The 13,548-nt window shown below is 37.4% G+C and overlaps 2 protein-coding genes across 5 annotated transcripts in view; one reads left to right on the top strand and one right to left on the bottom strand.

The window, feature by feature from the left end:
- The window catches only part of Zcchc7 (zinc finger CCHC-type containing 7), a 168,687-nt gene that overhangs the window by 63,521 nt on the left and 91,618 nt on the right, over positions 1-13,548 (bottom strand). The window lies entirely within an intron of this gene.
- On the top strand, positions 1,233-1,652 carry LOC121458223 (ATP synthase F(0) complex subunit C2, mitochondrial-like). Its single transcript, XM_041667331.1, has one exon. The coding sequence runs from the start codon at positions 1,236-1,238 to the stop codon at positions 1,650-1,652; it is 417 nt and encodes a 138-aa protein (XP_041523265.1). The 5' UTR covers positions 1,233-1,235.

Consider the following 13,548-nt stretch of genomic DNA (forward strand, 5'->3'; position numbering starts at 1 on the left):
AACTTGAGAAGACTGCTTACAAAGTGGTGGCAATTTAGATAATGTTTGAAAATATGCAAAATAATACATGCTTAAGTGTCTAGTAAAGAAAATAATCTGTTGGAGTAAAGATAAATATATTTCTGAATATTTCTGAGATGTTAAATAGCATCAAGGAAGTGATTTCCACAACTGTCAGAGCACTGGCAGGGTCAGGGAGAAGGATGGAATCTGTGGTATGGAAGGCATGTGTTCCAGGAGTACTTTCAAGGCCTCAGTTGTTGGCTTCAGTGATGGTTACAGGGCTGTTCACAACTTTCCTTACATATATATTTCAAGTAAATTTTGAACATTCATGGTAATGACATTCATAGAAAAGATAAATACAAAAGTTACAAAATTTACAAGGGAAGACTAAGTGACTAAGAGAGGAAAAGTATAAACCCTATTTATTAGTCAAAACACCAGACTCTGTAGATCCTTATCAAAGTCAAGGGGATAAATCATGGAAACAAATCTAATAAATCTTGAAATTTTGGTTTCCTATTCCTAGAACTTCTGATACAAAGATTTATTTTCCCTTGCATGTTTTCCATATAGAGCCCATGCTTACTCTTTTCACTGTTTTGGAAAATCTCAAACATATAAAACAGAGAAAATGATAAAAAGAATTTCCACAGATCTAGCTTCGCTAACAATCTTACCACATCTGTAAAAAATGCAGTGTTATCCCAAATAGTTAAAATTCTTTTGGATGTAAGTAACCATGTTATCTAAATCATGTTTGTTATTTATTTTAAAATTAAATTCTAACAATCAGTTGATATATATCCATATTGAAAGGTCTCTAATTGCCTCACAAATATATGGCTTATAAGATTGCAAAAGTTCCACTGTGATTAAACTAGTATTTATGTCTTTGAATTTATGGATTTTCTTTTTCCATATTTCTCTTCAAACTACTTCCCCCATTCTTTGAAATAATTTGTTAAAGAGATATTTTTATCACATTCTGGATTTTGCTGATCACAATTTTATAGTGAATTTCTTAGAAACCAAGGAAATCGAGACACGACTATATTTAGATCTGAATTTTACTTTTTGAAGAGCCATGCTGTATAGGTTACCCCTTTCTGGCCAAGCTAGCAGTCATTGGTGATCTTTCACTTGTTATTTCATTAAGAGTTATAAAATGGCCCTCTCTGTCTTCTCTACCCTGGGAGCAGCTCTCTTGCCTTGGCCCCTCACCCCTGAAAATGTATGCCTGTTCCAGGTTCATCTCCACCCGCTCCTTGGTCAGGAGCACCTCTCAGCTGCTGAGCCGTCCTCTGTCTGCAGTGGAGCTGAACCCACAGACACGGAGAGATGAGGCCCTCAGCAGCTTAGCAGTCCCTCGTCCTTTGACCTCACTCGTCCCTAGCCGCTGCTTCCAAACCAGTGTCATTTCCAGGGACATCGACACAGCCGCCAAGTTCATTGGGGCTGCTACTGTTGGGGTGGCTGGCTCTGGGGCTGGGATTGGAACTGTTTTTGGGAGCCTCATCATTGGTTATGCCAGGAACCCTTCTCTGAAACAACAGCTCTTCTCCTACGCCATTCTGGGCTTTGCCCTCTCGGAGGCCATGGGGCTCTTTTGCCTAATGGTGGCCTTTCTCAACCTCTTCGCCACCTGACGCAGCTGTCTCCACTGCACCTCCCGTAGTTCTTTTGTGTCCCCTCTGCCCGGTAAGTTCCTTTTCCTGTACCTTCCCAGGAAGTCTGGGGAAAGTGATTGGCTCAGGGTTTGACAGAGAGAAGACAAATAAATACTGTACTAATAAGAAAAAAAAAGAGTTATAAAATGTTGTGATAAAAATTATTCTTTGTTCATGCTTTAGCTTCCATCCTCCCTTGAAGAGAAATGTTCTTATTTAAGGAAACTAATATCTGATGGGGAAGTTCAGCTAATCACATTTGGCTAGGGTGTGGCTGCCTGGGGCCAGGGAAGAAAGCACTGGGAATCCAGGTGCTCTTTGTCTTCTCTGCCCCGCCTGGTGTTCGCTGGACCCCGGTCGTGTGAGTTTCCCCATTTTCCAATTATTAAACTAGATCTGTTGTATTGAGCTGGTCTGGTTAATTCTAGCTTACCGGTCAACTACGCCCATCAAATATCTCCTTGCTATGTTCCCTAAGATTGACACTGTAGCTGAAGATTCAATTCAAGCCACCCAGTGTTATCTCTGCTTCTTTGGAACCAAGTAGAAATGAAGACAGCTCCTCTCTCAATGAACTGTTTTTAGTGGTGTCTCCTTAGAAAGGAGGTGGGGAAGAAAATGTCTTACATTTTTAAGCAAGTAAAATTATTTAAGAGGTTTCTTTTAGAACTGACACTTTATAAGTATGCAGTGCCCAAAGTAATCTAATGAAGACGTCAGGAATTTTGACGATTCTGGCAACACAAAACAAATAAATGTTGGGATTTGTTTTCAAGGTCTGTCTTGGTTCTATCACTGTGGAGAGACACCATGGCCATGACAATTTTTATATAATATTTAATTGGGGACTTGCTTTCAGAGGGTTAGTCCATAACCATCATGGCAAGGAGCATGGTGAAAGTGAAGGTAGCCAAGAGCTCTCTGTATGGATCCAGAGGCAGCAGGAAGATAGAGACTCTGGGCCTGGGCTTTTGAAACCCCACAGACCACCCACAGTTGACACAATTCCCCAAACAAGGCCACGTCGAATCCCTATCAAGTAGTACCACACCCTGATGCCTAAGCATCCAAATCTATGAGCCTACGGGGACCATTCTAATTCAAATCACCACAAGGTTCAATCTTAAAATTTTAATAACACATAAAAGAAATACATGTAATCCTAAATGTGAGATTGGAAATTTTAAAATTTCTAGAAGCTGGGCTGGGGCAATGGATGAAGTGTTTGCTGCAAAAGTTAGAGGACCTGACTTTGGTCAGATTCTCCAGAACCCACACTTAAACAACACCAACAAAAAAACTCTCTTGGTATGGCAGCAGGTATCTGTAACCCCAGTACTTGGGGAGAAGACAGGAGGATTCTTGGGTTTCACTGGCCATCCATTAAAGCTGAAATGGCTAGCTCCAGACTCAGTGACAGATTCTGTTTCAAAACAAATGATGTAGAGAAACGACTGAAGATATCCTGACATTAACTTCTGTACCAACAATTGTGCCTGCATGAAGAGTGCATCCTCATGCACATACGCATACCACACTCTGTCTCTCTCTCTTCCAGTAGCTCCATTAAATATTAATAATTTAAAGTTTTAGAAACTTGGTATTTTCTAAAATACCACACAATCTAATATGTAATATAGCATGTAATCAACATAAAATTAATGACTTTACATTTTTTTCACACTGCCTTTAGACTATAGCACATTCCAATGCAGACTAGACAATTTCTATGTGCTCAACTGCCACATGCGGTGAAAGTCTATCACATTAAACAACAAAGCTATACACTATGAAATCTAAACTAGACCCTTCTTAGGCTGACCACTCCCGCAAACTAAGTATCTAAGTGCCTCAAACTCAACATCTCACAGCAAACCTCATCCGTCTAAATCTTGTCCCCTTTTTAATGTTTCCTTAGTATATGACATTTTAATATGGGCAGTGTATAATAAGAAATCCAGGAAATGTTGCCGCTTTCTTCCTCATTGATTATACAGAAGTCGTTACTAAGTCCTATTGATTTTACTTTCAAGTGCTGCAATGAATTCATTTCCCCCTTTACTGATACTTCACTATTTACTATGGTAACACATCATTCCTGAAACTGCTCTAACAGCCAGACCACTGTCTATGATAGACCCTGTGACATTTCTCAATCCTGCAGTTTTGATGAAAATGCAAATATGACCAACAGCTACTGTAACACACTTCACTAACTTACAACTTCTTTAAAAATAAAGATAAAAAAATCTTAACATGATCTTTAGTGTCTGCAAAATCTGACCTTGACTTGTTTTACTTTATGTGCACATTCATAGAGTACCTTCAAACTGTACTGATCTTCTATCAAGATGTGTGCATCACTTTGGCTAGTAAAATTTTAAAATTTAAGACCAAAGTCAGATCCTCTAACTTTTGCAGCAAGCACTTCATTCATTGATCCATTGCCCCAGCCCAGCTTCTAGAAATTTTAAAATTTCCAATCTCACATTTAGGATTACATGTATTTCTTTTATGTGTTGCTGTTATTAAAATTTTAAGATTGAACCTTGTGGTGGTTTGAATTAGAATGGCCCCTGTAGGCTCATATATTTGGATGCTTAATATTTCAAAGGAGCAAAATAAGCCACCAAATTCATCATAGTTTGAATTATCATACCGAGAAATGCTGACGATTAACAAACCCCGTGAGTCAGATCCCAAAGCCTTCTGAGAGTGTATACGAGTGGGTAAAACAAGTTACTGTCCTGTCTATCAGTGAGTCCTTGAGCATCTTATTTCTTTGCCTAAAATACCCTTTTATCTTACCATTTCAACTAGTTAATTCTCACCATTTGGATTTAAGCTTAAATATTACTCATGAAAGTTTCCATTCTGAACTGAGTGCCAGAAGTGACAATGATTAAATTCATGGTTGAAACAACAGGTCAGCTGTAGAAACACCAGAAATTTTGATTTTTTTTAAAAAAATATATTTAGTACAGATTTTTTTTGAAAATTAAGATTCTATTGATTTGAAAATGAACAGCCAAAAGGTGTGCAACTTCTGCATGTCTTCTTGGTTAGATACAGAAACACAATAAGTGAAATATCATTTATGACACTATAGTATCTTGTAATAGTAGCATGTTTGCTTTGAAAGTACATTAGAGGTATGAGGGTCTTCAAACACACACTACTCTTACTAGGTTCTCTTCTAAATATCATAGGGAACAGAACTGCTCTTGCTGTAAGAAACTTTAAAATAAAGTCAGGGAATAAAATGATACACATAACAAGATAAAGATAAAAGCAGTACATGAAGGAAGTTGAATGAATGACACTACACAGGATTCAAAGAAGGGAAGAAAGGGAAGACCCGGGTCAGTGCCAGAGAGGAAACCTCCAACTTCAAGATTATGGAATTTGATTAATAGAAATCACACACACATACAAAAGGCAGGAATATATCTAGCAAGAGGAATGTTAAACCCAAAGCAGAGGACAGAGGTGTGGGGTTTGTTCAAGATGTGTGCATCACTTTGGCTAGAAAGCTAAGATTCATCTCCACTGAAAGATTGTAGTATTTCAAAAGAGCAAAATAAGTCACCAAACTCATCATAGTTTGAATATCATACCGAGAAATGCTGATGATTAACAAACCCCGTGAGTCAGATCCCAAAGCCTTCTGAAAGTGTATACAAGTGGGTAAATCAAGTACAGCAGCTCTATGAACTGCATTATGACAACTGCTCCATCTCAGTGTTTTCCGAATTTATCTTCAAGAATTCAGTATGCAAAGTTGTGCACTTTAGTATGCAGTTCAGTGTTAGAGCACCTATCTACGAGATCCTAGATCCTGGATTTGATCCCCAGCACCATGATAGGGGTGGGAGGTGGGGAAGAAAATACAAAAGTGCTAGCTTACAAAAAGCACCTGGAAGACATTTTTAAAATTTTATCAAGCAAAACACCACAGCAAGGGTCATAGAGTCTGCTATGGACTGCTTTTACTCCAATATATTGGCTTCCTCTGCTGATGACTGTTTTCCAAGTCATTCAGTTTAGCAACCTACTATGTTAGTAGTTTTAGCTTTCACAGACTGCCTGAGATGGTTCTCTCTTTAACCATCTGGGCCACATCATCACTTCTTGGGACCTAAATAGTGTGGCAGAATCTTCCCATATAGCAAAGACAATTTACATGAAAACATTTGTATTTGGTTGACCTTTTAGTTTCCTTGGTCAACTACAAAAGCGCAGTGTTATTAACCTCTACAGTTCGAGACACGGTGGTGATGGTGTTACAGTGCTCTTCTGTTTCTCTGCTTTATACCAGGATGTTGAAATTACAGTTCCTTTTCTTCTCAAATATGACCTTAAAAAATGTAGAGGAAATTTTTTGAAGAAAAAAGAATTCAGTGTGTAGGAATTTGGAGAGGGAATGAGGAAGAGGAAACACCAGAGATCAAAAAGAGAGATTTGATTTGAGGGTATAAAGAAACTGTAAAATACAGAGACTGAATCTAACCTGAGAATGAGTACTATAGCATAGATAAGCAAAACAGACAGGGCAGATCACCATGGGCTCCAACTCTAGGGTAAATAGGCTATACTAATTTTACAGGCAATGGGACAGTCTTAAAAAAAAAAAAAGCAAAATCGCAACAGCCGGGCGGTGGTGGCGCAAGCCTTTAATCCCAGCACTTGGGAGGCAGAGGCAGGCGGATCTCTGTGAGTTCGAGACCAGCTTGGTCTACAAGAGCTAGTTCTGGTACAGGCTCCAAAACCACAGAGAAACCTTGTCTCGAAAAAAACCAAAAAAAAAAAACAAAAAAAAAAAAAAAGGAAGACTAGGCCAGATGTATGGGGATGTGAAAGGAGACACAAAGTAAATCTTATTATTCTAAGTATTCTAAATAAAAAGGCAAGGGGTTAACAGCGGGGAAAGGCAGGTTCTTCACCCTTTTTAGAGACACCACCAGAACACCATTTCAATCAAACTCATTTTTTACTTTTTCTTAATTAAGAATTTTTTTAATGCAATCTTTTCTCATTTTACATAGCTATCCCTATTTCCACTCCCTCCCCTCTTCAAATCCATTTAAAATTAGAAACCTGGCTAGAAATAACTAATGCTTTGGGCTGACTGGACTGGAGATGCTGGGGTCCAGAAGGGAACTCTCTTCATGATCTTTTAGTAGGCCTCCTATTTACAATTCTAGAAATAAAATATCTTAGTCCTATTAGTATGACTGACACTGGCCTATCAGCCTACTTTTGTTTTTTATTTGAAGAAATGAAGACAAGTATAAGAGGACTCATTCCCATGCAGGGGGAAAAATCACGTGATTCTTGTTCCTGCCTGCTGAAAGGCTCCCATCTCAAGAGTATTATTATCTAGGAAGAGATTCCTAATTGCTAAATGGATAGCTGCAGTTCTTTACCAGGAGAAAGAACATCTGTTTTTCTCCTGATGGGATACAGGTTTCCTAGGTAACCCCGCACCATCAGAACAGGCTGGTCTTATGCTTCAAAGATGTGGCTTTAAGCATATCTTTCAAGGAAAATTTCTTCCTCCCAAAAAGATTCAAGTCTAACTGCTCTGGGGAGGCCTGAGGAAAACAGCATAGAGCATGATGAGACCAAACTCTGGGCACTTTAAGTTTTTGGTGCTACCCCTGCATTTATGAAGAAATGTATCCAGAAATATCAGATAAGAAAACTGGCGAAATAAATACTGATATATGAAATTACAGACTTTCCTATTCTTCCTATTTTTCATATTGAAATAAGCCAGGAAGGCATGATTTAATGAGGAAAATAGAACTATTTGCATCATGTTATGGCGCGCGCGCGCGCGCACACACACACACACACACACACACCCCAGAGCAGAGGGAGCATGAAGTTACCCAACTCCCCACACTCCACCAAAACTGGTAAATTGAAAATATTCACCAACATATAAGAAAAACAGTCACATTATTGTTAAAAGTCAGGTCTTCCATGAAGTCTGACCTAATACTGGTTTAAAAGAATTAAGAGCATTTTAATTTGTAAGTAATATCATTTTATATTATATACTTTATAATAGTTTAAAATGTTTTTAGCAATAATTTTGATGAAAATTTCACAAGTATCCAGTATGAGAATTAGCATTATTTCCATTTCCTAAAATGGGAATTGTTTTCACTATATTTCCATATTAACTAGGAAGTGGCACAGGAGGGGCCCAAATGGTATTAAAACACTTCATTACTTTCATCACCAATGGCACAGATCTTTTTGGATGGCCAAGTTTAAATCAGGGCTTTGCTATCCATATACCTCTAGACAAAACCAGACTGCCAGCGAGGGTGAAGGACACTGCTTGGTTCCTGCTGTGCACAGCTCCTTCTCACAGTTTTAATGTGTACTTTTGAAGTTTTCTAAGTGTGATTTTGATTCACAAATAATTCTTAAGTATTGATTATGCCCTTTAAACTTCTGTGGATTTTCTGTTTTAAGTTGAAACTGAGAAAAATTCTATGCAATTCGGAGGGTGGGCGCAGACCCAAATAGCCTAATTAGTCCTTCATCCAGTCTTCCAATACAATTTGCCAAGTAGGGGCAAGGAGACAGCTTAGCAGGTGAGGAGTCTCTGTATGTAGAAAGGGAGAACTCACACCCACCATCTGTCCTCTGACTGCCACATGTGTGCACACACAAGTGCCTAATAAAATTTTTTTTCCAAGTAAAAATTAATCACACAAAACTGCCTGAAAACAAAATACCCAAGGAAAGGTCTGAAGTTCTCTTTGTGCCAACAAAAAGGATTGTAATGGATGAGACAGGCTGAATTATTAAAATGTATATGAACTTTGGAAATTAAGTATGTCATAAAAAGGGTTTTTTACAATTTGTAAGAGACATATTAACTAATGGCAAATTGAATTTTACTGAAAAAATACAATAAAACTATTAGTTTCTATTTTTTTTAAAACATGAAAACAAATTATAAAGATTTCTTAGTAAGTAAAAAAAGGAGAGATAATCTGCTATCTTCGATAAGGAAGTAAAATTCTAAAATGAATTCTTATTGGTATTGTGGTATTGTTTCATTAAATATGGTAATTAAATATGGTATTAAATATGGTAATCTCATAGGTCCATAAAGCCAGAGTATAAAAATAAGCTAAAGATGTGCTTATGAGAAATAAGACAATAATCTAGAATAAAAAATCCAGAAGATGTAGTTTTAAGAAGAATCACTACTCAACTCATATGCATCATGAAACTGAAAACTTTTATGCCCATCTTTTAAGCAAATATGTAAAATTTTTTTAAGAAAACATGTGAGAATATCTTCTAAGAAAAGAACACCATGGGGAATCCACCTACCTATACAGTCTTTTGGAAAATCTTCTAGATTCTAGACATACTAAGGAATGAACCTTAAGTGTGTAAAGAAAGACAGTACAATTAAGGCTAAAGCAATGGGCAAAATTCTCAGTTGCAAGGAATGATAAGTACATGTGCAAGAGAAGAGACCATTTTTTTCTGTCAACGTCTTTATAAAGGGGCGACAAGGAGCCAAAGTAAAGTTTTATACTAGAATCATAAAAGAGACTAATGTTGGTATTAAATTAAAACATCTACCAATTTGGTCATAGGTCTGATTTTCTTTAGGTTCCACTGGGAGTTCTATGTGGCACAGATGACCAGGAGAGGGCAGCTCACCACTACAGCTGTAAGAGAATGAACTCTTAAAAGGGACTCTTTGCTATCAAGGGGATATTCTATTTATATTGAATTAATGAGGAAGATATTGCCACTAAAAGTCCTAAGTTTCAGACAAAACAATAATAGCACAAGTCATTTCAACATCCAGCAAGTAAGAAATTCTTCTGATATGTAAATTGGAACTCATAAAATGACGCTCTCCTTTGACAAATGTAAATACAAGAGCTAGCAATTATAGCCATTATGGCAAATAATATATACTTACTATCTTTTCTTACTATAGTTCTCTTTTTGAAAATAAATTTTAACAGTTTATATAAATTTTCACTTATCTAATCTCCTTAACAAAATTAATTCAGCATAAAAAAATGAATGCGATCAAGCATAGACTATCACATACCAGAGGTTTAGTGGGAATGGGGACAAAGCCTTCTTTTATGGATACATTTAAAAACTCAATACTGTTCTTGAATTTCACAGATTCTTTTATAACCAATTTGTAACCAATGCTGTTACTATAATCTTAATCTTTCCACTGTCAAAACAATAATCAAATAGATCAGCTGTGTCCTTATCCAGACCACACCTTCCTTGCACCAGGAGATAGGCTACTACTCAATTTGGTAACTTTTTTTCTTTTTGAGACAAGGCTTGCGGACATCCAGCTAGCCTGGGACTTGTAGTCTTCCTACTCTACCTTAGAACGCTGAAGTTACACCTGTGCGCTGTCATATTTGGCCAGGCTAGCCATTTGTCTGTAACTCTCATAACAAAGCAACCAGAAGCAAAACTAGGGCTGTAAGTCTCTCAATGTTTATCTTCATCAGTGTGCTATGAAGCACTGTACTGTGTACTGCTAATTAATGCTTACCTTAAATAAAATTACAACAAAATACCATGAAAACAAAACCAATAATGATTAAATATAGTTAAAAGGTTATTGTTTAACTATATAAAACCTAGTTACTGCTTAAATACAGAATTTTATTTCCTTGTGAGGTTCTAATTTGAGGCATGAGGCAGTATTTCCAATTTTTTTCATGCCATAGGGTTCAAACAAATGAGTTTGAATACACATTAGGATAAACTGATGAGGACATTCCAGTCAGAGACAACCAAATCAAAAGCCCAGGAAGCTCAAGGGCCTACCAGGCAACCCTGAGAGGATAAAAGCAGACCCTACCTTGATCACCTGAGGCATTAGTTATCAGATTCTGGTGTATATCTCTTTCCAAGTGTAATGGGACAATAGAAGAATGAAAGCAATGGTTGCAATCCTACTTCAGTGATGATATCACTTCACAATGCTGAACGTGGTCTCCAGAGGTCTGAGGAAGAGGTAAGAGCCAGTGGCTGGCTGCTTTGCTTTTCTGACCTTCAGGTTAAACCCCATCTGTCTTGGGTTTTCATTATTCATACTACAGGGAGCAGAGCAGTGGCCCAGTGTAAAACAGAGCCTATGTAGCCATGTCTTCTTTGCCTTTGTATAGACCCGCTGCTTCAAACTCTATGCATATTAACAAGGAAATACTGCATTCAATAAGAGAAACTTCATCTAAAAAAAAAATGTTGAGAGTAAAAAAAGAAAAAAACAATGACTATTAGGCATATATCTTGGCTTCAGTCTTTAAAATTCTTTCTGACAAAGGCACAAGATTAAGGAGGGAAGGGACAGTATTAGCAACAGGTAAAACTTGGTAACTAGGACTGAGGACCAGCACGCTAATGAATATAGTAAAAACAGACACAAGTTATAGCTCAACAATAATTATAATAATCCACGGTTCTCCCCTTTCCCCGCCAACCATAAAAGGTCAGAGATAATGCAACTCAACTCAAAATTTAAGGATAAATAACAATACACAACAAAATGAGGCAAGAGTATTTTAAGAAATTTGAATTCTTTATCAAAGGCCTGTGTTTAGAACTTCAGCTTGACTGAACATTACAGTGCTAGAGGCTTCAGCATCCATAAAGACCTTTAGGGGCATTTTAGCAGCATGTACACTTTATTCTGATGAACAAGCTGGTGGAGTCAGCTTACTGGGCATGAAACTTGAGCATTATATAGGATTTCCTTCTAGTAGGGGATTTTGCTGGACACAATGCTTTGCTGCTGCCATCTTGAATTGTTGATAATTTCATCAACAAGTTCTCTGAACTTGTCCTTTTTATGTGAAGAACAAAACAGTGGAATATGAACATTAGGAATAGGTCAGTTATCTAAATATGCATGAAGCAATTGGCCTGGCTCAAATTGCACACCTGGAAAAGTGTAAGACATCAGAGGCCCTCAAGAGGTAGAATTAGGGGCTGGAGAGATGGTCAGTGGTTAAGAGCATTGCCTGTTCTTCCAAAGGTCCTGAGTTCAATTCCCAGCAACCACATGGTGGCTCACAACCATCTGTAATGAGATCTGGTGCCCTCTTCTGGCCTGAAAGCATACACACAGAAAGAATACTGTATACATAATAAATAAATAAATTTAAAAAAAAGGTAGAATTAAACCTGGAAATATAGTTTTGACTATATAGCCGAGGCTGGCCTTGAACGATTAATACTCCAGCAATGGCATCCTGAGTTTTGGGATTTCAGGAGTCTAACACCACAATCAACTTTTACATTTTTTAAAAAGATTGTTTATCAAGAAAGTTAGGATTTTTTTAGGGCAATATTGAAAAATAAAGAGCACAATGACTATTTCTAGTGGTCTCATCAGCACTGCTTTTGTCAACATAGTAAGAAGGCCAATTCCTTTATTATCATTGCGAAAACAGATTTGAACATGAAGAAACAAACTCAAGACTACCAAAGATTCTCAGAATAAACTCTGAGGATCACTACTTTAGGCTCCTGGGTAAAGATATAAAGTTGGCCGATACTTGTCATGTGTTTTTGACAATTTGGAAAAAAAAATCCCAAACCTATGAGAGTTTCTAAAAATTTTGTTGACTTATCAATCTGAAAGGAATGCTGTACAGGTGTTTGGAACTTTCACAGTAAATCTAGTCAGTTAAGAATGGCATCTGATTCTAAGCTTTATTAGAAAGTCATCTCTGGGAGTGGAGGGAAAGAGACACCTCAGTGGTTAATAGTACATACTGTTCTTGGAGCGGACCTGAGTTCTACTGCTAGCACCTATATCAGTAGCTCACAACTGCCTGTTACTCAGCTCCAGGGAATCTGATATCCCCTGAATTCCTCTACCACCCCCATGTCAGGCAAGAAGCATGCATATAGTAACAAACATATATGTAGGCCAAACACAAAGTAAAAAAAAAAATTTTTTTAAAGCCACTGTTAGCATTGATCTCAACAGGTCAATTTTAAATATCTGTTGGAAGAAAATATGTGTTACATGGAGAAAAAGAACAGTAAGAAAAAAATGATATTCAGGAATTAGAGATTTAAAAAGACCTTACCACTATTAAGTATTTAACTGACAACTAGATGGTAAGACCTTACTGCTGAAGACACCACAGGTTTTTGTTACAGGAGACAGAGAACTCAAGCTGGAACTTACTCTGGACACCTCTCAGCTAGCTCTGATAGTGCTGCTATGCAGGCTATGCCATAAAGAGTCTTACACAGTGCTGAACTGGGCATGCTAAAAACACCAACTGGCCAGACAAGATTTGCATACTGATGTAATAGTGGCACGACAGTCATGGAAATATAACCAACTGCTTTCTGGTTGAATTGAGGCTTGCTCCACAGAAAGAAAATAATGCCTGGTATTGTAAATCTGATCAAAAATCCATGGCAGAGGCATTCATAGGCCCTAGAGGAAAAACTAGTATTGTTGTTTTGCTAAATGGTTATACTGTCAAATAGTCGTCTAAGTATTTATGATCATAACCATAAATTAACAGGTTTTAGGTATATCTTAAGAGATCCTGAGTTTTTAATTTCCTTTAATTGTTTTTAAAAATGTTTTTGTTTTAGTTGTCTCACAGATATTTCCTGCAGATTTAAAAAAGTTCTGCTGCTTTATCAAGAAATCTGGTTTGGTAAAAACAGTCTCCAGAGTGTATTTTAACCCCACCTATTTTTAAGCGTATCTTACAGGTCATTCCTGCCATCCAGGCCAAGACCAACTTACAAAGGGCCCTCCAGACAAGGCCAACACCTACACCAGCTCCTAGGACTTCACCATTGGTAGGAACTCTCC

Source organism: Microtus oregoni, unplaced genomic scaffold (assembly GCF_018167655.1).
Source record: "Microtus oregoni isolate MIOR12 unplaced genomic scaffold, Mior012 000017F_ref0000208, whole genome shotgun sequence".
NCBI lineage: Eukaryota > Metazoa > Chordata > Mammalia > Rodentia > Cricetidae > Microtus > Microtus oregoni.

Bases quoted from the DNA above. Each gene is read 5' to 3' on its own strand.
- LOC121458223 (XM_041667331.1), top strand. From the start codon at position 1,236: ATGTATGCCTGTTCCAGGTTCATCTCCACCCGCTCCTTGGTCAGGAGC.